This window comes from Rhea pennata, chromosome 2 (genome assembly GCF_028389875.1).
Source record: "Rhea pennata isolate bPtePen1 chromosome 2, bPtePen1.pri, whole genome shotgun sequence".
NCBI classification, from domain to species: Eukaryota; Metazoa; Chordata; class Aves; order Rheiformes; family Rheidae; genus Rhea; species Rhea pennata.
The window spans coordinates 115,435,289-115,461,542 of record NC_084664.1 but is presented as its reverse complement, the minus strand read 5'-3'; the positions used below and the strand labels follow the sequence as shown (position 1 = coordinate 115,461,542).

General features: G+C 40.7%; 1 protein-coding gene across 8 annotated transcripts in view; it reads left to right on the top strand.

Moving 5' to 3' along the window:
* The window catches only part of ZNF521 (zinc finger protein 521), a 231,687-nt gene that overhangs the window by 175,154 nt on the left and 30,279 nt on the right, over nt 1-26,254 (top strand). For all 8 annotated transcript variants that reach the window (XM_062570240.1, XM_062570233.1, XM_062570232.1 and 5 more), the window contains one exon: nt 25,357-25,488. In XM_062570240.1, the coding sequence (XP_062426224.1) occupies nt 25,357-25,488 (132 nt within the window). The remainder of the gene's footprint in view (nt 1-25,356; nt 25,489-26,254) is intronic.

Here is a 26,254-nt window from a genome sequence, read left to right as displayed (position 1 = left end):
CTAGAGATTGTCTTTGCCACCTCAAGAACTAGCAAAGAGAATCCTGTTGTGCAATACGCTCATTCTTCAGTGCTATAAATATGAGTGAGACGGATAAGGGGGAATTCCTCCCTGTAAGGATATTCTGCCATTCTGAAGCTTGACGTTGTTACATTTATTTATTTTAACTTCACTGATTTTCTACTGCTGGCATGTTTCATGGCAAAGAAATAGAACAGATTTTACTAAATCTTTTAATAAACCTACATAAATCTTTCCCAGTTCCTGAATGTTACCCAGTCTGAGGCTTATCTTACGCACTGTTCCACATGAACCCCTCTAATTGTCAGCTAACTTCTTAGGAGAGGCCTTTTCCAAAAGTAATCAGATTCTAGTCCTGTTGAACCATTTTGGATAACAAAATCCAAATCCACAAATCCCTAAACAAAACCTCCTGGCATTAATATTCTCCTGGTTGTGCCAGAAGAGAGCTGATGGGCTGAGCATTTCTGACTACAGTTGTCATATTTTATGTGAAGAAAAATGCTGTCTCTCAGCTCTAACCAACTAGGGCTTTATAGCTCAAAACCAACAAGCTAAATTTTGCCAGTAGACAGCCAGTGCAGTTCATCAAGGATTATAGTCTGAACTGCCTGCAGTTATTGTGTGGTCCTACAGTGAAACCCCTGTAGGTGCAAATATCTTACCTCCAAAGGCAAAGGCCGATCAGCTTGATCTTGATCAGCTCACATTCTTATGAAAATATAAGTCTTCCCATGAAGCAAAAGTGCTGAGAAGAGCTCTCTGTAGCCACTGTTACCTGAATAGCTAATACAGCCAATAATCAAGATAGTTATTCTGCAAATAACCAGCCTTAGAAGATATGCCCTAATAATCTTGTGTCCAATATACTTCCACATATTTCCCTATGTTATTTCTAAGAGCACAGCTATCATTGTTTATTTGGGTAGTTCTTTTACCAGGTGTTCCTCCCGTGCTCATCCACAACTTTTAAGATGCGTGGGTGAGATATTGTCCCAATCAAGATCAGAAGGGATGGAGGTCAAAAGTGTGTGCTCTCTGGTAGCTGAACACGGTGCTGTTCATGTTGCCATTCTTAAATGTCTCGTGGTGTCCTATAGATGTTTACAATACTGATGACAAAGCAGAACCTTGCAGTGATGATCTCTGCAATCTGTTGCGGGGAGGGAGAATCACCTCATTGATCCTCCCACAATTATACCGCAGGACTGAAGGTAAAGAGCGTAAGAGGCAATTTTTGCAACAAAAATCCACATCCCCAGTTCTTTTTTAGGTCACTTATATTTTACATTGACAGAGCAATTGTATTGTATGTAGGATAGACTTCGATTTGACTCTGTCCTGTCACTTCCAGAAATTCAAGAAGTGTCACATGCTGGAAATTCAAGCAGAAAAGACTCATTATTCTTTGAGACTGTTATTCAAAATTTCATAGGGACTTCTGCAAATTGACTCTGACAGGTAGTTATCAAACACTCCTATATCTCCGTTAGAGCATGCACAGCCACAAGAAACTATCTGGATCTGACTAGATCCTGAAAATAATTCCTCACAGTCAGAAACACTTGACTCCATCACCTGAAGCAAACAACCTGGATTAACCAGCTTGTTAACCACCTGTTTTCTTTGACTCTTCCACAGTTACAGCAGATTTCAAATGCTCTTTTCCCTGTAATCAATACATTCAGAACTGGGCTTAATCCACTGGTATTTTAGCCATCTTCCTTTCTGCTTCGTTAGTTTGAGGTCATTTAAATCGTACAGCATAGCTGATCCTGCCTTAGGGCAGGGGGATGCTCTAGGTGACCTTTTAAGGTGCCTTCCAACTCTGTTTTCAATGATTTTGTGATATGATCTGTCAAGACGAAATAGATGAGCAAGAGTTTAGGGGTACTTAGGATATAGCTTCATTACTCATATGATTTGATACCTATGCTAGTGTTCCTGCTTAGATCCTTAGCAGTCCATTTTGACTTTTAGCACATGCCTTTTAAATAAATGCTGATATGAAATATCTGTCCCACCCTCAGATCCTCAAAGAAAAGGGATTTTTGGCATGTAACAAAGACCCAGTTCCTGCTCTGTGTCCAGCACTACCACATAGAAAAGATTAAAAGCGTAGCTGGCTATACAAGTTGAACCACAGGCTATCAGGGACACTTGCATTAGTGATGTCTAATAAGAATCCGTTGGTGTGGAAATGGGAATAACACACAATGGTTAGTGAGGATGACTTTAACACCGCAGTAAAGTGACCTGTACACAAATACTAGTCACTAGGTCATGCCTCATATATACAATGGACATTCTCTGTCAAACACAGGCTGCAGGTTGAAGATTTCCTGTATTTAAGGCCAAGCATACATATCACAGACTCATTGTGTCCTTGAGCCTCTTTCTTAATTTATGCTGAGCAGTGTTCTCAGCTGTAGTGATTACCAAAGGTAGCTTTGATGGAGACTGCAGGAGGGAAATGAAGTCTCTGACAGGGTTCCCATGCAGCCAGTTCACGGTGATGCTGTTGTGTAGAGACGGCTGAAGTCAGCAGGTTGGATACAGAGTTCTACAGTCGGCTTGTGGAGAAACTCCCTTGCTCTAGAGGATTTAAATGGGAACACTGTCAGGTTTAGTGTTCCTGTTGAGCTCAATTTTCTTGGCGGACTGTAAGTGGAGAGAAAGTCTCAAATGTAGTCCAACTCTAGGTCATTAGGGGCTTTAAAAGATTACAGTCAGGACCTTGAATTGTATCTAGTAATAAATGGAGCATTAGCAGTGTGTGGAGCTCACGATGGCTTTAAATAATAATACACCAAGCACAAAAAAATGAAGTAGACCGCTTAGGATGAAAATTTACTCAGTTTAGTTGAATGAAAACAGGAAGGGAGAAGGCAGTGCAAGAAAAACATGGGAAGTTTGTGTTCTTAGCTGTTAGCTGGCTGAGCTAGCTAATGAGAGACAGAACCATCCCCTTCATATTAATTGTTCAGATATGATCTTACACAAACCTATTTGATGATGGTAGATACTATGTTCAAAATGAGAATTCAGCTCCTTCTGAATAGCACAGAAACACCCTTCTGCTCCTTACAAAGAGCTATGCTTATTAGCAATTTTAGCAGATAAGCTAGAGATTGAACTCGGAACAAAAAATGGAGTTGAAATGATCTTCTGAAAATCTGGGCAAATTAAAATGATGACAATGTAGAAAAACTCATGTAACTACTCATCATATTTTTTGTATTGAAGGCTTTCAATGCTCAGCTTTCTTAATCCAGAAATTTTCACCAGCACCAATTTACTCTTTCAGAATAAACAGTATAAGATTTAAAAATGAGTGTTACTGATTAAAGAATATGTATGTCTATAGGTGCAGTGATGTGATGCATTCACTTACTATCACATGCTTGGCTGGCAGGGTAAAATGTGTGCTAAAAGAACACAGATACAACAGTGAATGGAATATTCATCTGTTTAAAGTGCATATGTGTGCAAAGTGTATGAACATTTATTTACTGCCCTATTGCATGATACCTTTGTGGTTCCAAAAGACACTTCTATACTGAAATCAGTCTGGATCTTTCTTACTTTTATCACATTGAAGGTATAGATTTGTTTGTCCACAAAGACCTTTCTTTTAAGCTGTAATTCTGCTGTGACCCTGGGGATAAATTTTGGTTCAGTGTAACCTTATTTCATTTAGTCCTTAAAATCAACTGATCTTTGTGACAAAGGGTAGTCGCTAGGAAGGAAGTTGTAGCATGGAAGGGGGGGGGGGTATGTGGCAGCTGCATTTCTAGTTAGTGTTCAAGTCTCCTCCTTTTGGAGATTCGCCTTTTGTTGACCCTGATTCATTTGTAGAAGAAAAATAAATATAACTCCGGAACGTGCATCTTCTTTCAAAACCAGGTTGAAGGAATTGAAAGGAGACTGACAGAAGTGCTTAGCATTGTGGATATCTATATTCTGTCTTGCCAAAGGGTAAATAGAGGACATTTGTTTGTTCATCAGCTTCCAAATCTCCTCTCTCCCCCTCCCAAAGAGGGGAGGGAAGAAAAAATAATTTGGAGAAGGGGGCTCGGAATACTTGATATTCTCTTTTGCCCATTTCTAGCAGAGCCAGGCATGAACAATTAAATCTAGGGCTTCCCTGTGGTCTGTGAATAACACAGCACAGTGCTAACCATCAGGGCACAAAGGCAGACAACAAAAGGGGCTTTTTTATTTTTTGTTTACCCTTCAGGACACTGTTTACCTTATCACTGAAGGGGAAGTTATCATCTCATCCCTTTTGGAAATTGTACTGGGTTGATTCTGTACCTCCAGGTATCGGACTGGCTAGTGATAAAGTGGGCATGTCAGCCGGGGGTTAGGAAAGTCATACCGGGAGCTGTTGCACTCTCTCTCCCAGTCTCACTCCCTCTGTCTCTGTGTCTCTTGCTCTTTCTCTGTCAAACCATTTTCTCTCTCTCTCTCCTTCTATCAACTGGAATGATTTTTTTTCCTTCCCCCTCCCCTCTAAATTTACTTCACAGCAGATTGTCTTGTAGTAAATCACCAAAAACCCAAATAGCACTAAAGCATTCTGATACAACATTAGCATTTGCTTAACAAGCACAAGATAAACATTAAACAAAGAACTGCATTTCTTTATTAGAGGCTGCAAGATACATAATCCATGAGCACAAGAAACATGGGACCCAGTGGATATGCAGATGTGTGTTATTTCATTGGCGCTGGGCGGCCTTGTTAGAAAAGGTTTTCATCTGAAGGCTTGGGGGTGGATAGTTGACTGTCCCTGGTGGGGCTGTAACTAGATACGGAGACTGTTGCAAGCTAGGCTGGGCTCCCTGGTGGATGCACTGATTGGACAGCCCGAGGAAAACTTGGGAAGCATCAGGAAGTGAACTCAATCACCTTGGGGATGAGAGGGTAGAACCAGATGAAGGCATTTGACTTCTTTTCTAACTCCCACTAAGGACAGATTGCCAGTGCGATCCAGCCTCCATAACTGCAAATCAGGCCCTTTCCCCTATGCTGATTTCATTAGAATGGCCAGCATGGTGCAAAGAGGAGGGAAAAAAAAAAAGGTTAGACACAGTAATTTTACAGGCAGGCGGGTACAAAAAAAATCTGCATAATTAAGCAGTCAAGGCTGCTAATAGGGGAGTTTATATGCTCTGGGACCAGGCAAGGGCAGCACATATGGATATAGCACTGGATATTAAATCTACGGCATGCAGACTTACTTCAGGGCCCTTAGAGAAAAGGCTAATTATAGAGAGAGGAATTGTGTTTACTGGTCTGTCTTGGGCAAAGATGTTGAGAGAAGTGCAACCAAGTTTTGCAGTTAGACATGAACAGTCTGTTAATAGAGATATCAAAAATATGTGCTTGTGGTTGCTTCATATCTAATCAACAGGAAATCACAGATTCCGAGACCCTCTTCTGCCAGTTAAATGAGGAGGGGAAAACACATACATATACATATTCCGGATGCAGGATATGAATGTGTTCATTATTAAATTGCTGGAATTTAATCTGAACCAAGCTCTTTATCATCAATAAATTATATTTAGCAGTTTATCCTGGTTTAGCTACTCCTGTTTAAAAATGTCAGTGCTTCTGGGTATAAATTCCAAGTCAGCATTTAAATATAAATGGGTACTATGAATGGAAGTTGCAACGGGCAGGACTGAGCAGTTAGAGAAAGGGTATGTTTATGTAACAAGTCCTGATGTGGTGGACATTAACATTTCATAGTGCAGATCAAAGGTATGGAGAAGACTCAAGAGCCCTCAGTCAGAGGCCCCTAGTAACTGTCTAATATGCTCCATGAGATGATTTCTCCAAATTAGAAAGATTTAGACTATTCTTTATCTAGATAGATAGACAGATAGATTTTTTAACACTTTAAAAAGTGATTAGCCTTTTTCTAGCTCCCTGTCCAATCCCCAAGGAAAGAAATGTTTCATTTTACTGAAGGGAGGAGGCCAGTAAGGCATTGTTATGAAACAGTGCCCCACATCCATAGCTGTTAGGAGAGGCCAGGATCTACAGCCTATTCTGATTTAATATTTTACTGTTTTAGTTTTTTGTCCTTTCTGTGTTTTGATGTATCACAGACAGCTCTACCATCTGGGTTAGCTGTATTCTGAAGTGCTAGAAAGCAAGAGTGGCAATCAAAAGACTGCCGTGATGGTCATCAAGGCACATGTGAGATGCTGGGTACCCATCAGCACCTATGGAATTTAGTGTGGTTTTAAGGCACTCTGGAATATGTAGGAAGAATCTTTTGATTTGGCTCCCTCTACTGAATGAGTGAGACCAGCACTCAGGGTATTTACTAGCTGAGATAAGTTTTGTGTTGAATGCTGTAACAGCACCGTGCTATCACACAGTGATATACAGAAGCATGTACAAATAGAGTCCTTACCTCAGACTGCTTGCAAAGATACTCTTAAGTGCTCACTTTGGAAAGGAAAGGACACTTCACTAATTTGGTAAATAACTAATTACAAGCAGGCCTTATAATAGTTACTTGAAATCCCAAGTCATACAGTGAGTAAGCTCGAAGGATGCCAGCCAGGCTGACCATGAAGAACATGCTCTATCTTTTTTTTATATTATACCCACAAGTGAGCCATGAGGAGGAGTGCTGGGATCACCTGGAATTGGCCAGGCTGCTCTGCACTGGGTGGGATGTCTAGCAGGTGGCAATAGCCTGAAAGTCCTGGGGCATTTGGGAAAGTTGAAAATTTCCCTTCTCCATGCCTCACCCAAAGTGATAAGTAACTAAATTATGTATATTAAAATGTTATTGTTTGTGTTGCAGATGAGGCAGAAAGCTCAGCATATGTATGAAGTCCTATTTCTTGAGTGTGCAATGGTTATGCAGCTTTATGACCAACACGCATGTTGGTCTGGACATCAGGCCTCCCTATTTGAAAGGAGGAGAGAGGGCTCAAAGACAACTGTGTTTCTACTCATTTTATGAGAAGGCAGTTGTGTGGAGGAGAGCAATCTATATAGCATTCCTAAAGAGAGAAAATCTTCAGCCCTTTCTGCACATTACAGGATCTGCAGAGAACAGAAAAATAGGACCTGGGAGAGACCTTCTGCATGTACCTTCTTGGACACGAAGTCAGTCAACTGGGAAGCACAAATCTGTAGAAAGCAAGTCTTGCTTCCTTTCCAGTTCTTTTAGAACTGTTTGCTTGTTTTTAATCTTTTGCTAACTTGTGTTCATCTGGGATGCTCTCACTATATTGCAATTTCTTTCCTATGCATAGCTATTTCATCTACTGTTTTTTGCAATAGCTCTCTGTTGCTTTGTTCGGATTTGTAGATTTAACATAGGAACAAATACATATGCACACGTCTGCATGCACTCACTGTTCCACAGTTTACACTGCAGTTAAAAGGATTAATGAAAATCCTATTCCAACAATATTTTTCCATACACTTCTAAGCAAATCTGGCTTAAAATATTTGCCTGTAACAATGATATTAAAGTATGGGTATTACCGCTTTTGAAAGACATTTTGAGAACAGTTGTGTTATCAGTTAAGGCATGAAGAATATAAAATTGTGGAAGATGCTTGTTTTAAAGTCTGTTTCAAGAATAAGTTGCAAATACTTCAGCCAAAAGACAGGGTAACTTTTCAGTACTGAGGAGCAAGTGGATAACCTGTCAACAGTGATGATCTAATGGCAGTCTCCAACCTATGCTGTGTCACCAGCCAGCTGTCAATCTCTCCCGTGTGTCTCAAAAGCACTAATTGTTATGATAGCATCAGTGTGAAAGCTGCTAAGAAAAAAAATATTCCCTTGGCGCTGCTTTGTGAAAAATAGGCTGAAGATCAAAGTTCATCTTGGCTTTGCTGGATTTCCTTTTTACTTGCCTAGCTACCTGTTAACACATTACTAAGAACCTAATTGTAGCTAGTTGTAGCTGTAGAGTTATTTTGCTAATATAAAACAGCAATCAAGTAGACTACATATAGGCTCCTTTGAATAAGGTATTTGCCAGCTTCTTGTAGAAACATCTCTACTTCTCCTCTGCAGCCCATCAGGCTTAGATCAGGGAAAAAATGCCTACTCCTCCTTATACAAGTTCATATTGGAGACCTACTCTGGCTGTGTTAAGGAATACTTCAAGATTTAGGGAGTAATTCTGCTTAAAGGAGTAGTGCAAGCATCATTTCTATACGTGATTTTAAATACATGTGCACTTATCTTTTATTGATATGCATGAAGCCATATTGCTGCTCTTCCATATTCTCTTTGTCTAATACAGTTCATTCATTGCTTGATTGTAAGTCCTGAAAAAAAAAAAAAAAGAAAAAGAAAAAGAAATTATTTCTTCTTCTCTTCTGATTAGGGACTTTGAAGACAGCAGTGTATCTGTGTTTAAATAGTCTAATATAACACTGACATTAGAAGAGTCATATAACTAGCAGATATGTGTCAGTAATGTTCTCTCAATATTCTTCCACTGTTATATTTGGCTCCTTTTTGCTCCATTAGTCCACACGTTCCAGTGTCTAAATCCCACTGTTTTTTCCTTCACACCATCTCAAAGATCTCTCCTGTTTCTTTCCAACTCTACAGCCAATTCTCTTATTAAGAATCAAATTGTATTTCACTTTGACTGTGTTGCTCTTCCTCAGACTAAAGAAATGCAGCCACCAAGCTAAGTTTTTGGATACTGATTTATGTGGTTTACTTACAGTTACTTGTAGTACTCTTGCCTTTTTATGAAGTATAAACCTCTTGTGATCATATTCAAAGCTTTCTATCCAGCCCTGCCTATTCTCGCTTTTTGAGAATCCTGGCTCTATACCCCTGGCCCTTCCAGTGCTCACTACTCTGAACACCTATTTCTGGAATTGCAGGCAATTTCCTGTTACCTTTTATCATCAAGCTTTTGTGCTTTGGAGAAATACTGTCAGGACCCCTGCACTGCTGCAACTTGTCCAGCTTTATGTTCTCTTCAAAATTTAAGTTCTACCATGTTGCCTGGAGTGATTATTTGTTTGTTTGGAAAAAAAAAACTTAACAAATATGTCTATGTTATTCTGTGTTCCTGCTTCCATTCTTTCCTGGCTCTTCTAAGAGGTTCTCTGAGCTGGGCCCACCCTTCTGGCATATGGTGTGAAATGCCAGGAACAGATAACAAGGGCAAATGACAGTATATTCTGCTGTTCTCATTCGTTCAAACTCAGACAGGATACAGCCACAGAGCCACTTACCTGCTTGCATCTCTCTCTCTCTCTCTCTCTCTCTCTCTCTTTTTTTGTTTTTTGTTTTTTTTTTGTTTTTGTTTTTTGTTTTTTTTGCCCTCAGACACCTTCAAATGGTCTAGAAAAGTAGATTTCTAAGAAGATGCCAGTGGTAGGGATTTAGGATTTGGCAAAGCTTATAAAATCAGCAGGACTTGGGACCAAATCCTGCAGATACTAAGGGCATCTTAGAAAACCCAGAGTAAGGAGACAAGCAGCAAAGGAGAGGCTATATTTATCCCGGTAGGCAAAACTCAGGACGTGAAAACAACTGACCCTTTTGTTTCTATTTATCCCCACTTTTGCAACCCTGCCAGGCCTAATTTAGCATCTGTACTCACCTTCCCAGAAGGCAATGCAGTCTTTTACTTGGCTTGAAACTTTTTTCCAGAAATCTTTACCTCAACTGGTATAGGGAGAGATTTCTTGGAGGGGAGATTGAGTGTGTGAGCTGGGTCCCACGGTTCTCTAGTTTTTCTAATGCTCTGGGTGTATCTCAGGAGAGGAGCAGGCTGATGACTGTATTGTTTTAAAATGTCAAAAGGATCTCTGGGCACAAAGAGCCATGTCCTTTAGAGCCACCCAACTCCTGGCAAAAGCAAGAGAGGTGCAACCATAGGGAAAATGTCAAAATGGGACTGAATGATTGCGATCATCATCATCACCAGGAAATGGGATCAGTCATTTGACGGGGCTAAAAAAGAATGGTAAAAATACATGGTGCCCATCCATTTCTTCCATTAAGTATTGCAAGCTAGCTGCTAAGCTGGGAGTTTTATCTGCATTTGTGACACATCCTGCATTAAAGAATAAATAAATAAATAAATAAATCAGAGAACATACAGTAGATGCATTTTACTGCCAGAGTGGAACTTCACAATCCTACCAGGGGACCTTTTTGTAATGTTTGTAATGTGCTGCTATCGTGCTTTAGCAAAGAAAAATGTCACTGCTGGGCTTTATTTTTAACAGACTTTTTTAACATCAATTAATGCAAGCAAATGTAGTGAAGCAAGTCTTACTTTTTATTTATATTTGGGTGAAAGCAGTGAGGGGGCTTCGGGGAATGCTGTGTATGGGGTGTAGGGGGGGCATTAAGCTCCAAACAATTCCACAGCAGAGAGGAATTTTTTTAACACTATGAAAAAGCAGGTGGGCACCCAACTTCCATTGGCACTCCCTGGGGTTCAGGAATCAGACTGCCCTTGAATATTTCGTTCATGTTGTAGCTTAAAAAAAAACACATTACAGAACACACAAAGTTAGCCATCATGAAAGACCATGTCCTCCTCTGCTGTAAATAGAGGGGTCACACTGCTGAACTCAAGTTTGCCTCCATGTGCATTCTTTTTATTAAAAAAGGTAAAATTATCAGGCAGCCCTAAGAAGTGACATTCGTTATTTATAACACGAGTGCTGCAAGAGTTGCATCTTATTATATTTCCCTCTTGTTTGAAATTGTTATACTTGCAGTGTTTTCTATCTTTCTTCTGTTTCTCTAACTCAAATGCAAACAGATATGCAGGACTGTAGGCAAACTCTTACCTTGCAATATTGATTTGTTTTCTACTGCTGGGAAGAGACATCACTGCAAACCTTGGTAATGCAACATGCATCTCTTTCTTGTCAGTTTGTCATGGAATTAAAGGTGAAAACTAACTGTTATTTTGCAGGTATTTGACTTATTGTGATATGACAGAGTTCTGATGTGGGCATAGAAATAAATATGTGATCCAATGATAACTTACTCCCTATAATGCAGTATCAACATAGTGAGCTAAGGACAAAACAATTACTTTAATTTGGAATTTTCCTGCTATTGCCACGTTTTTTTTGAGACTTTTGACATGGTTAATTTTCTCAGTAACGCTGATGTTTTGGCATGTTGGCCAAGTTTCTGTTTGCTATAGCTCATTTCCAGGTTAAAGTTTTTTTCTTCACAGACCTCTTGTTTTTATTTTATCTGTTTTGGGAGAGGAAGAATGTGTCATTTGCAAAAATAAAATGTTGGAACGAGAAAGGGGTTGGTAGCTTGGCTACACAGGGTGGCTCTCCTTTCTCTTGCCTCACCTCAGTTTGCTTGCTGCTGCGCTGGTATTCCTCGCCAACTATTATTTTCAGTTCTGATCTTTGGCTTCTGGTACCTGGCTGAACTACTGAGGCAGTCCACCTTTCTGCCATATAATTTTCAAACGCATAACACAGTACTTTTTCTTCTTCTCCTTTGCCCTATCATATATTCACTGCGCCAGCAGTGAGACAGAACTGAACATCAACAATCAATCAACATCAATCTCTTTTATTTATGAAAGTATCACAGAATCAAAATCTTCATCATTCGTTCTCGACAAAATGCATTGCCAAATCTAACAGCAGGCTCTTGCGGGTCTGTGTAACACGGAGTAGTATAGCAGGTGAGTTTGCCCTCTTGCTCTCCTCGACATCCTTTCTATTTCTATTTCTTTTTCTTTTTTTCTTTTTATATTTTTTTATTTTGACTTCTAAAATGCCCCAGATCTTCCAAATGTGACTAGAGGGGTAATACTCCTCCTTGACCTTACTTTTTGTTGTTCAGACCCTGCCTACCGTCAAATCCCTTTGCTCACCTCCAGGTTTAATAAATTAAAAGTTGCTACTTGAGTGAGGTGAAGGAGGCAATTGAAGGGGCTGGGGGATATGCTGTAGCTACTTTACATCTTTACGCCTCGGATACTTGTTTTCCCCACTCTGTTTGGAGAAGGCCTGACAAGTAAGCGTAACGTGACTGGCGCTGTCAGTAAGAACATAAATGTGCAGCCTGCAAGGTTTCTGGTGAAGACACTTAGTTTTAAACAGCATCAGGGATTCAGGTTGGTGGCCCTCAGGCTTTCAGAGAGAAGAGACGAAGCAAGTTACATGTACGCTTTGCAAAATTCTCTTGATAAATACTTGTATTTTTTAGTAGCATAAGGAGGTTGATACTGATGAAAAAAAATCATGTGGAGCTGGTCTTTGTTATATAGGCCGGGTATACAGTATTTACACTTTTATTTAAAGGTGGCTTGAATGAAAATGTTTGGATCTTAAACAAATTATCATGAAATCAGGAAATTAAAAATATAAGATGCCAGCAGCACCTTTACGATTCCACATGATAGCTGTAGAAATATTTTAGATTTTTTTTTTTTTTTTTTTTTTTTTTTTTTTTTTTGCTGGTAATATTATCTGGAATTGCTCTGTAAAAGGGATGGCTCTCTTCACTGGCTGTCTTCTTTTCCCTGAATAAATGTGAATAAACCCAGGATCCACAAGGACTTTGAGGCTTTCCCTCCATTCTTCTGCTTACTCTTAAACTGTGGCAACAGTATTTGTGGAGACATTAAATATCGTCAAGAATGTTTGTATCATCCTTTTTTTTTCCCTTTTCTCTCTTCTAACTTAAAATGAGGCGGGGGGGGGGGGGAAGGTCCCCTTAACATAACATGTTTACAATAACTAGTACATTTGTATTTCTGCTCGGATGAGAGGTCTGCGGTAGTGAGAGTCATCCGCTGTTGCTGCTGCTTCTCAGCAGTGTTAATTATTCTTCAGGCTCATGTCACGTGCCTGTGGAAACACAAAATAAGTGATCGGGGAGTAGGATATTTTGGGGGTTATTTGCTGTGGCAGTGACTATTTCCACTTTGACACAAACTCGCAGCACAACACTCCTGATCTGTAATGAGGTTGTGTCCCGTGATATATATTAAAAGCACTAAGTAGTCCCTTGCTTATTGGAAAACCTCGTTTATCTAAATTAATTTTGTGTCCCCCATTTCATCTAGGTAAATTGGGTTTCACAGTGTTTCAAAATTTGACCACAAGTCTCACAATATTTAGTGCTTTTTTTTTTCAGCCTGGGCACCTCAAATGAGTATTGCATCAAAATCTCAGCCTTCATTAGGAAAAAAAAAAAAAAAAAAAAGGCATTAGCTTTTGTGATTACAGAGAAATCCTAGGAGGGGAAAATCCCCAAACTCAAATGCACAGTCCAGAATTGCAAACATGCACTTGGTTAAATTTCCTGATTTCTAACCTAGTCTATGATTTTTCAGCCCTTGACATTAATGATTTGGGGTTCACTGGGCTGTGGGTAATTTGTGCAAATAGCTGCAGTGTTGCAAGGGCTGGGTCAGTGCGGGCTTGCGCCGGAGGATCTTTGCGGTTTCTTAGGCAGGGGAAGCACCGATCTCCTGTGAATCTTAATGGCTCGTAGACAGAACTGAGGGGAGATTATGCCTCAGCTCTAGCACTTCGCTGTCTCAAAGGGGGTTTTTTCGTGATACGGGGCTGCCGTGCCGAGGGCTGATGGCCTGTTCTGCCCTGCGCGCGCCTCCCGACCCAGCTCAGCGGCTGCCGCTTCGCGGAGCGCCACCGCTGCCTGCGCGGCCTCGCGCCAGAGGCCTCGCGCCAGCCGAGGGCGAGGGGAAACGCTGCGCAGCACCGCGCGGCGGGCTCGCGCTCGCGCTCGGGGGCAGCCCGTGCAGGCCGGAGCACGAGCTCCGTGCGAAAGAGAGGCGGGAATTAGGCACCGACCCAAAGCCCCGAGGGAAGGAAGGGGGTAGTCAGGCTCAGCTGGAGAGGAACCCGAGCAAAACCGCGGATCTTTGACCGCCGCCTCCCCACGCCGCTACGCGTGGTTCGAATCCTCCCCCCATTCTTCTGTGCCGCTGCTTTTTTCCCGCTAACTCTTCTTATTTAAACGAACTAGCGCGCACACAGGCGTACGCGCGCAGTGAAAACGCAGTGGGCCTTTTTGAGACTATTTCAGCCAACAAATGCAGTCTTGTAAGTTATTTATTAGAGTATGTCTCAGGAAAAGGATAATGCCATATAGTGGTCAGCCAACTCTCTTGCTGTTACAGTCATGTTTTTCATATCACGTTTCAGATTTCCTTGGAGTCTTACAAGTGTTTTTTTGGTTTTTCAGTGATGTTAATCACCTCGTAGTCATTTAATGCCATGCTACGTTTTTTCAGTTCTATAAGTTTTATCTAGAGACGATACACAGTGAGCTGAAAGCCTGCACATTTATTTCTCTCGTAACAGTGTTGTATTTTTTTCCTTTGGTAATATAGTTTGATTCCTTGTAGTTGTAACCTGCTGTTCTTTTTAATTACTTATTAATTATATAGTGGTAACATTGTTGACTGTTTGAGCCATTTGGCTGTAAAAATGCATTTATCATTATTGCCATTGGAGCTGCACTAAATTACCCAAGATCTGTCTGGAGATAAATGCTTCTCCACAGTTCTTCACTGAAATTTGAACGAGAGTTAAGTTTTTCTTTTGCCTGTTCCCCTCCAATTAGGTTTTGTGTCCTTGTCTTTCTTCTGTTTATTCCTTCTTTTCTTCCATCAACTTCCCTTTTTCAGTCTGCCCCATCTTTTTTCTTTAGTATCATTGCTACCCTGGTCTGTTCTCCTTGCCCAGCCAACCCCTCTCTAACACATCTTTCCTTCTTTGCATAGTCTCATCTCTCCCTATCACTGATGCATCTGCTCCTTTCAGCCAACTATTCCTTGTTTGTTCTCCTCCATTTTTTTTTCTTGTTCCCTTATTTCGTGTTTATCTCTGTTTCATTCTGCTACCTGGAAGTTCACTGGAGAGAAGAGGTGTTTTAGACAGCACTTGTCAATAGCTAGAATTGTGGGAAATGGTGTCTTAGCATTAGCAAAGAATTAGGTCTGGTGAATACTTGGAATATATATATATATATATAAAAGTGGCATTCAGAGTTTTTTTAAAAAAACTTCTTACTGAATATAACAAATAGGGGAAAAATAACTAATTGGCCCTGGTTATTCTCTTATACACAAAGTGAAGAACTTTCAATGTAGAAATCCCAACAGCTGTTTGTTCAGCTCAGTGTGAAGTCTTAGTACCAGCAGAGAAAGCGGGAAGGAGAGTGGAGCAGGTTTAGAATGAAGTCTGGTCCTTTTTTGATATGTGAGCCCAAAGCTGCTTGCTTCCTTTGTAGCATGATCAAACAGAGAGATAGGGAAAGGTTAGTGCAAATTAAAGCTGAGCTTTCTCATGCTTTCCTAAATAAAACAACAAGCTAAGTCAGACCTGAGCAACAGAAATAATACTTCATATTAAATGGAGCTCTGTCATTTTAATACATTTCTTTACAAGGAGATCTCCCCAGACTGGCAGAGCAGTTTGCTCGGGTGAAAAGAATCTAATTAAATGACCAGTTATCAACACAGATCTGAGGATCTTAACAGACTGCACCATTTCTTCTTCCCTGATTTTTCTGAGGGCTGAAGAGCAAGGGAAAGGGATGAGGAGGGGGAGAAAGGGATGAGAAGGAGGTTAAAAGAAAAGAAAGCAGTACACTCCTAAACAAATTTAAGATCTGGATTGATTTCCCAGAGATTCCTGTTCATTTCAAAGCATCCTTTGCCTATGTAAGAAGATGCCAAATAAGCTGTGACTCTTATCATGGCATTCAGATTTGAAAAAAAATTATCACTAGTATCTGATATATTAGAAGATATGAGAAAGCACTGCTATTTCTTCATGCTAGCAACTCTAAATATCCAATCGTACAAAAAAGCCCTGTTCTACTCTACTGTGCTCTGCTCGACTCTACTGCATCTTTCTTTTTTCTATTTTCCTTTTTTTGCCCCCTCTTTTTAAGAGGAAATAGACAATTCTTTGTAGCTTGGATAAACAGCATTTCAGCATTTAGAGACTTTTGTCTTCCAGATATCTAGTGACTTCATGCCAAAAATAAGGAAGGCAGCCCTGACCCTTTCTGTATACTCAGAGCAAAAGAAATATCTGATGAGAGTTGTGTACAAAGCATAATTTCTACTGCTGGTCCACTGGGGTATAGAATTAATATTAACTGCTTGACTGTCTCCATGCAAAAAGACATTTACCTGGTAGCCCTGACTTTAGAACAGATTACATTTAGTTTATGTTTCATGACATAGCCTTTTAGTTTTATCAATTTGTGTTTTCTTTGTGCAACACTTAGAGGTAGATATACCTGTACTTCTACGAGTTCCAGAAGTCCTGGACAAGTGGGCATTAATAGTTGGTATTTAGTGTCAAGCAACAGAGAACACTACCTCTCCAATCAGGAAGCATGAACAGCAAGAAAAAGGAATCACACCTTAAACAGTGAGAAAAAAGTATTTAAATTAAATAGAAAATGCTAAAAATGCAAAAGCTTTTTACTTATATTTCACTGTTCTTAATTCTTTCCAATATGACACTTCTATTAGTTTTCTCCCCTTGCAGTTTGATTAAATTGTTAATAACTGCTTTGCTCAGGCAATCTGTGAGCCATTCAGATTGTAATTTTGTTTTGCTAGAGAAGATTTGGTCCAAGAAACTTTCTTCTCAGAACAGCTTCTTGGCTCAGGGAAGAGAACAAAGAAAAAATCAATTATAATCTTAATTCTGATGCTATATTTGTAACGATGGGCAGATTAAGCAGGGCCTGATTCTTTATCCGGTTAAGTTTAATAAGAGAGTTTTCATTCTCTGTATGAGGTAGAAAAACAGCCGCTTAGCAGCTCTGGGGTTTGTTTTCTTTATCTGTAATATGGAGCTAATAATCCATACCTCAGTGTGCAGTGTAGGGACTGAGGGCTTGACCTTACACACTTCAGCAGAATTTAGTCCCGTGGAAAGTCTAGACAAGAGGGTAGTAAGACAAGAGGCCTGCTCCCCTGAGCTAGCCATGCCAGCACTTGAAGGATCAGTCTCCAGGTTTTTAGTCAGTGCTCATTAAGTGCTTTTTGAAAAGGTAAATGTTGAGCTGGATTATCCTGCTACAAATAAGTCATATCACTGAGCTTATTCCTACTGGTTTACATTTCTTTTTATATCCCATGGTAAAATTGTTTCCAAAATAAGCCCTATCACATGGGATTTTGTTGCAATGATACAATGTAACCTTGTAGTATGTATAGCTACCTGATAAAATGCAGACTTTTTTTGGAGCAAATTTTAATACCTTTTCCTAGCACAGTTACAGACACGGAGTAGCAAATTATGCATGTCCCATCAATTGGTGAATAGCCCTGTTACTGAATTCTTGAACTCTCTCCTGGTAGCCAGTTGCCCAGAAAATGCTGTTCTTTGATGAAGAGGGCATTTGCTGCATTTAAATCATTCTTACTTGAGCTGAAAACATGACAGTTATTAAGAAATAGGTCCTGCTAGTTGCAGAAGGAGCCCTTTCATTTTAATCTGGCCTCACCGTAGCTAGACAATTCTTGGGTTTAATAGAACATACAAGGCACATGTGGTAAGAAGAGTTCACTTACAAGCAGCCAAAGTGAGTGCAACCAAGCAAAAAAGTGAACAGTTGGTGAAGTGAAATGCATCCCTTGCTTCAAACAGAAATACGGTGGAATGAAAGATGCAGTAGACTGGCTTTCCCTTAAGCAGATCTAATTTCAAAATCTGGCCCTGGAGAGATGAACTTTTGCTTTAATTGAGGAGGTGGATCCCAGCTCTTTGTCACTGCATCAATCAGCACCCTTTTGCCTTAGCTTTAGCAAAGTGTTAGAGAGGGCTGCAGTGTTTATTCCGTGCGTGCAGAGTAAGGCTTCCTACCTGCTGTCTCTGGGAGCCTGGGTGGCCTCGTCCCAGCAGTGCCACGCACATCGTCTTCACGCTAATACTGCCACAGTTTCAGTAGCCAGGACACTTAGAGACAGAGTCCTAGCCTGGTCTCAACATCCCTTTTAGGAGGCTAAAATTATTGATAACTCAAGGGTTTAGGATTGTTCCTCACATCTTGTCCACCCAATTCTTCAGGAATAGGCACAGTCTTGCCCAAAAATCATTTTTAACTTAAAAAAGCAAAACAAAACAAAACAAGGGGCAGGGAGAGACGTTGCACAGGTTGCAGCCTGATGTGTTGTGTTTCTTTGCTGCACAGTCTGTAGCTAAAGTCATTGTTCCAGTTAAAAGTGGGATTGTGAATGAATACAGACCACTGCACAGGCCTGCGTACACTAGTAATAGTGCTCATGGCACCATTGTGAACTCCGTGATAATAATGGAGAGAGAAGGAGGAAGCTATTTCCTTCCCCCCACCCTGCCAATGCACAGGCAAGCACACTGTGATCTGCCCTGAATACTGCAGGAGGAATATAGCTGTCCTTCTGCCTTGCCATCCAATCCACAGTCCTGTGTCGTCACCATGTTCCACATGATGGAACTGCTTTTTCAGACTTAATTTTTTTTTAATAACAGATTCTTCTCACAACTGCAAATTCTAACTGTATCATTTTTCCCTCTGAAAGTTCCAGTTGTATTCTTTGCCTTTAGTATGCCTGTATCTTTATCATTATATTCCTGTGTTTTTCATGTCAACTTCCAAAATTAACACCCTGATGGATAGTGTTTTTCATGGAGGGGGCTGTGATAATGTGTAAGAAATGGAAAATGACAGAAGCATTATTACAATCAGAGGGAAATTATGAACGTGATACTAGAGACTTAAGGTGCTGTTTCATTTCAGCATCCAGTCTTCAAAGAGGTGGTTGTGTGCTCCTTAGCAAGTAAGGAGACTTGTCACTCACTTCCTCACCATACTGGGCCCTAAGATGAATTTCAAGAAGGAATGAGATTGTTGCTAGTGACATGAGGCCTCTGATGGGCATTTGTGCAAATCTCAGTACAATTAAAAAGATGCAGATGCAGCACGGTGAACTAAGAAGCATGGATGCTTACAGCCATATACACTGCAAATTCCAGTGTTGTACGGTGCACTGTGTCCTTCCCGGGTTTTCAGTGTGAGATGTTGTAGCCAAGGGGTTAGCTGTCATCCATGGCATTCCTTCATTATTCCTCAGATCTCTGGCTTATACATGTATGCTGCAAAACTCAGGGAAGAATAGAAGCAAAATGAAGAAGGGTAAATTGGTTTAGGGCCATGGTTTGCTTGTTAAAAAAAAAAAAAAAAAAAAAAAAGGAAAAGAAAAAAAGAAAAAACTTTGAGTGTGGGAGCTGTGCACACTTCAGACCTGGAAAAAAACAGGAACTGCAGGGCATTTGATTCCTGTGTTGTATGTGGAGGGCAGAGTTTACTCTACTCTTTGCAGATGCTTTTAAGCATGGACCCAGCCTCGTGGTGATTTATCAGGAGGACATCATCTTCTTTGGACCTTTGCCTATAGATTTATTCAGAGTAAAAGGCAGAAGGACCCTTCTGGACAATCTCGAGGGTGAATGAGAGAAAGAGTTACTTATAAACTGTTACAAATTGGTACTCAGTAGTGGCTGCAGTGTTGATCAGACAATATAAGAGGGCCCCCAGTGGTTACTGACTTAACAGCTGCACGTAAGTCAGCCAGTGAACATTTGCTTGTAGCTGCTCTAGATTTGTTTTTATTGAAGAGCAAGAAGCATAAACTTGGGACAAACAATCTAGAGGTTACTTAAAGAGTTTCATTTGTTTAAAGTGTGTATTGAAATATCAGGGTCTTCCGGAGAATGAACAATCTGCATTGGAGTTGGTAACGTAAATTAGGCCTAGTCACCCGGAGCCACATTTCAGGTGGGGTATTGGGGAGTCTCATCTGCTGTGCGTTATCTCATTAGCACAGCCTGGATAGTCAGTGCTGAAACAGAGGATTCCCCAAATATGAGTATATGCTTGGCATGAAGACTGATTTTGTTTGCTTTTATAGCTGATTATCCAGTTAGCTGCTGAGGTAATGAGGCTGCACCCCAATTGCAATCTACCTTCCCCCACTGAAATATTTAATATTTGTGTAAATATTAAACATTTATAAGAATCTTACATGCATTTATTTAGAACTGATTGATGTTTACATATCCCCACCTTCCAAGTAAAGATTACAAACAGAAAGTAATTTTCATATGCAGAAGTTCTGCCTGCATCAAAGTAATTTATCTGCCAGCAGTGGGTAAACCATTCTCATCCATGTCACTAGGTCTTAACCATGTCCAAACTCGTATCCTAACCATGTAAGGACAACAGTAAGCAGCAGTTCTGTGCTGTACAGTAGGTACTTTGTTCTTGCCCTCCTAATGGAGTTGTTGGATCCAGAATGTGAAGGACCTGCTGACTTGTTTTACAATGTACCACATAAGGGAATGTAGTGCATAGTTTTCTGTTAGATCTGGAAAAGTGCAGGCTTTATATTAAAGGTTCATTTCTTTTTTATCATTCAGCTAACTCATTTGCACTGTAATGCAGTTTCCTATTCCTCCTCCTGATAGTTGCTGCTTTTATACCTATTTTGCAAGCCATATTTTTAGTCTAATCCATACAGCAGTTGTCTAGAATTCCATAGCGTTGCTTATTTCTTACCTATAACTCTTAATAAAAAATAGGGCTGTGCCAACCTATTATATCCTTAATAGAATATTCTAATGGTTATTAAATCAATTGACTCTGAATCTCACTTTAATAAATGAGTCAGACAGTATTTTCCAATTACTGTCAGCCGCCACCTTTCCAAAGAGCAGATTATTTTGATTGAATTTTTTAAAGCTGTTCAGCACTTTTTTTCTTCCCCCCGCCCCCCCCCCCCCTCCAAGTAGCAGCAAAGAGCGTAGCTCTCTACTGTAGGGAAGAAAAGCCTCCTGGACTGTATCTGACACTCCATTTCATTTCAGATTTATTCCAAATGGAAACTGAAAATGTGACATTTCACCGGTCCTTTATTTATTAATGATATCACACTTCGCACTTTCATAGCACCTTATCAAATTGTTTGCTAAACCTTAAGAGCTAGACTGTGGCCAGTGTGTAAACAGCCTTTTGCATCCTCTTTCCACATCTGGCACCTATGCAAGAGCTGCCCCATCCCAGCTCTTTCATGCCAGTGGGAGGTAAAATGCTGGCCGTACCTTTTAATTCTCTATGAAGAGTCAGGCAGAGACAAAGCTGCACCCTCTTGTCCTTTTACTGTGCTGTGCAGGTAGTTGTGTACCTGGAGATGTATCTTACATACTGTCAAAGGCAGACAGCAGCTAGTCTTGGACTTTTCTCTAACGCTCTGTCCCAGTTGTATTAGAAGTCTTAAGAGATACTAATTAGGTTGGCCTATTAAAGTAAAAACTTAAAAATTAACAACTGAACTTTAGAGGTGGGATATCTGAGAAATGGAGGCCATGACGTTATACCCAAGGTGATGCAGGAAGTCAGTGGCAGAGTTTGGAACGAACGCCAGCCTTCCTGGCTCTTGAGCCAGTACTGTAACCTTATCTGTCTGCCTTACATTTAAATTATGCTGGTATCACATTCCTGAATGCAAGGACTGGAACCTTGCCGTTTGTTCCAAGGATGTAGCCCAGAGCAGGTAATGTGCAAAAACAGGTAAAAATGAGTGTGGGGGGATGGAGGGAGGGGTTTATAACTCCCTAAACAGCTGAACTTACTTAGGGAAAAAAATCTGTTAGTTATACAAATGTGGTCATATTATAAATGTGGTCTTTAGAACTATGAGACTAGAAATATTTTATTTTTATAACTATGAGACTAGAAACATTTTATTTTTAAGAAAAAGCTTAGATTCTGCACAAAGTGTTGCCTCTTGCCTGGGGAAGTTTCCTATCTGCCCCAGGCAAGTGGGTGAGGAGATTTTTCAAACCTTTCTTCATAAGCCTTTAGGAAAATCAGATTTTCAACATATAGTAATCAAAGTGGTTTTGATGTTTGTGACCAGGAGATCACCTCAGTTCTGAGTGATACTGGAAATACAACAGGGCCACATTTAATGGGGTTCAGTTCTTCTTGAACAACTACAAATACTGCGTAGCTAAAATTAGGTTTGCTTCAACATCAGGATTACATGCCTTTCTTCCTACTTTATCTTCATTAGCTAAGGTAGTGGAAAGAAAAAAAAAGCCTCTTCTGTTTGAATTCTTCTTTAGCTCCATATAAAAACATTTCAGGAAGCCTTTCTCCTTCTGAACGTCTTAAGAAATCCCCTTTTAATGTTCCCATGCTCTGGAATGATTAGCATGGTTCATTTACAGTTTGCCAATGGTAACTCTGTGATTTGAGGTTTGGCATCGATTGTTGTCACCTTGACAGGTGAAAGATCGTGAGATGGAGCTCCCCTTCTCCTAAGTGCTTTGAAGGTGTGTATCAGACGAACAGCCCATAGGCTTTCCAACATAATTATCCTTTGCTGGAATTTGCACTTTCTTCAGCAGTACTTTGTAATAACCCTGCCAAGGATCAGGATATAGAAGAAATGATCTGATCAGGTGTGCCATTCCTCATATGTGATTTACAAATTTGGGGAAGAACAGGCATTTGTATTGCTTGCTGAGTTTCCCTTCTGTTCGCAATACACTCCATTCTTCAGCTTCACTCATGGATGTAGGTTGCTTGTATGGAGAGTATGGTGTACAGGCTGCTTTACAGAATATGACCACCACTCTTACATGTACATACAGTCACATTCAGGTTCTTTTTCCTCTTGTTTCCCTTCACGGTGCTGAAGTGAGCCGTGCTTGCATGCTGTCCATAGTAGCACAAGCAGAGCACACTGGGAGGGTTTGTCAGTGATGGCAGAAAACAAAATTCTGGGCAATTCTTGAGAATCCACTAAAACTGTCCCTGCTAAGGAAATAGGCAGCAAGTATTTGGTAAATGTTTGCTAATTTATCTCTAGAGAGTTACAAAAGATGTCACCTGGCTGAGGCATCCCCCTACGTATCTTCCCCAGGAGTCTTTTGCACAGAATACATTTAGCAAACTCCCGGTGTGACTGGTTAGGTGAAACATATATCAGCAAGCTGTGATCATCCACCTCAATCTCCTAGTCTCTCTAGAGAGGTTGTGGTGGCAAAACAACTGAGATATTGTCCTGAGCCCCTTTCAAAGTTTGAGCTCAAGGTTGTCCTCAGTGGATCCAGCTATAACTTAGTACCTGCTCACACAGGCTGGGAGTCAAAAGCAGCAAAGTTCTTTTGAGTGTTGCTGGTAACTGAAACCAGCACCTTAGTGGCAGTGGTGTGTGGGGCACAGGGTTGCCCAGACCACTGACCCTTTCTCAGCTGAGTCCCAAAGCAGACATGCTGTTTCACACCCTTGCGATCACTGTTCAGTGTGTGGAGTCAGACAGGATAATTGAACGCTGCTTTACTCGAGGACTGGGTAGAGGACAAAAGGAATTCTGCAGCTTGCTGTGTGAACACACGAACGAAGCTCTTGTGAGTTTGTCTGTGCCCCTGACACCATTCTCTTGCGTTAAGACTGACAGGAAGACAGAAAAGTAAGAGAAACATGCATGCAGCCATTTTACAGTGCCAAAACAGGCTCTAAAATTTCTCTCAAAGTCACCAACTGAAAAACACAATTTTACATAATAGGAAATGAAAACGCCATACATTTGAACATTATGAGAGTTGGCTGTTTAATGGAGAGAGAGCTCCTGACTTATGGACTGCTGTCAAGGCATAAAATTTTGCAATCAAGTGTGCTTTTACCTGTTTACTCCATGGGAAAACCTCCCTGATCTTGTGTAATTCTAAAGATTTTGTTGGTTTCTTCTGCACATTATCTTCTCATTATAAAGAATTAGAAAATGGTATGACTGTAATTTTCAGTAGTCACACATACAGACTGGATACCACTGTGTGGCTTAGTTCGTGCTCTCAAAAAGCCTACGAATTCCCACCCTTCGCTAAAGATGCTGTAACTCACATGAAGACTAAATTTAGCTTTCAGACTAATGAGAAGTGAAAGCTCAGGGCTACCATTGAATTTTTTTCAATTCTGGTAAGTTATTAAAGATCATTTTGAGAGGACGTGTGACCCCATTCAGTTATACAAGCATCTTGTCATGTTTTCTTTAAATTGGCTGGGAGAATTTTTGTGCAGAATGCAAAACATTGTATCTGCTGCGTGTGTGCTTCCTCTCACGATCTTCAGCAGTTGCCAACTGTGAACGTTAGTCATTATGGTTACTAATCACTGCAGGCAGTGCTCTGTTAAGCAGAAGGTAGACAGCTTGATATTTAGGTATTTGGGGTGGGCAGGGTGCTCTCCTAAATCGCTCCCTTTCACCTGAGAAATGTTACGGCGAGGTAGCAGCCGCCGAGCATTTTGTTCCTGTTTGATTTTTAATAATCAAATACAGTATTTACCTGCGAGATCAATGCTACTTGTGTAGCACACCAGTGACATACAGAAGGACCTTTTCTAAGCTGTGCTGTGGGAATTGAGGCCTCTGCAGCAGGGCTGGAAGCTACATCCTACCTAGCAACTGTTTCTAAGTAGGACAGCTGTTGACTGCCCTCATGGTGGAGTGGCGCAGTCCTGCAGCACCCCTCCGGAAGGACCCGAGCGCAAGGCAAGGGCCCGCCGAGGACAATGGCAGGAAACAGGGAGCCGGCAGCAGGGAATGGGAAGGGTTTCAAAGCCGCATGACATTGACGGGAACGCTGTGTCCGGAAGTATGCAGGGCCTGTTTTGAGCCCTCAGGAGGAAAACTACAAATAAAGGAAAAATCTAGGACTGTCAGAAAGGCAATTGGGAAATCCTGCGGCTTGCAAAAGGTTTTGTGCTTGCCTGTGAGATGGGAAACTTGGGCGAGGGAGTTAGGTGAGGGTATAAAATACCGTCACTTGCCCAGCTGGTTGCGGAGAATGCCACCGTCACTTAGAGTGGCAAGAATGTGTGAGCTCACAGTTTTTACCTTTGATAATTGGGATGATGTGTGATCAACATTAAATTCCTCATGCACTGCTTTGAAAATGTACTTATTTGGGATGGCATGATTCTGCCAAGCGATGATGTTCCTCGTCCCACTCATCATTTCCTACTGACGTCTAATACTCTGCATTCCTCTTCAGTGGTAATTGTATGTGGAAAATCTATACTTTTTGTGCCCAGTTAAGCTTTGTATGTTCTGAAAACTCACAGATAAAAGAACGCTTTAGCAGCCATAGGTGCTGAGGGATATCCTGTTTCTGAGTCTAGCAAAACAAAACATCTGATCAGTTCATAGATCATGTTGGACTTACTCTTTGGTAACAACTGTGGTGAATTTCATTTTTCTTTTTCTTTCTCCCCTAGATGAAGGATTGAACCATGAATGCAAACTCTGCAATCAGACTTTTGACTCTCCTGCCAAACTTCAGTGCCATCTGATAGAGCACAGCTTTGAAGGCATGGGGGGCACTTTCAAATGTCCAGTGTGCTTTACAGGTAGGAGATGATCTCTGTGTTTCTCAGTCATGCTCTTACTCTGTGTATGCAGAACTCCCACTTACAATTGTGTTGTGCATTGGCTTTTGGTCAGTTTTAGGAGTAAGCATTAGATTTGTGCTCATTAGAAATATTGATTAGAAACCATCTCCTTGGAAGGTCAGGCATCCATCTGTAAGAACTGCATTTCAAGCTCATCTATCAGAGGTTTGAGTTTTTTATAATTGTGTAAGCAATAATCTGTTACCTTCCAGTGTATCATGTTCATCATCTTCATTTTCCAAGCTTGCCAAGGTTAAAACTGCCCACAAATTTGTGCTTTGAAGTTATCGATACTTCATCAAAAATGATGTAACTTAAAGCAGAACTTGTCCTCGAGGGCAGCGGCTACTAGATGCAGCTTGTGCCACAACATTCTCTTCTGAACAACTAAGAAAGCCTATTCATGTGTGTTTGTTGGCTTGTGGTGAGAAGAAACAGCCTTGTAATGTGCTTTAGAAAGCAATCATGCTGTCTTGCCACAAGTCAAGTTCTGCTCTCCCCTGACACAAGTCCAAGTGTGGAATAAGCCTCCTCAAGTCAGTGGTGTTATTCAGTAGTAAAACCCAAGTGAGAAAATAACTTGACCCAGTAGGGCTAAGCACTACAATGTTTGGGCCATAATGAGGAACAGAAGAATGCTGTTGTTGGAAATGAAAACACATTAAAAGGATGCCTACAGAGTTGTTGTGTGTTTTTTTAAGGACTTCTTAATAGAACATTTCAT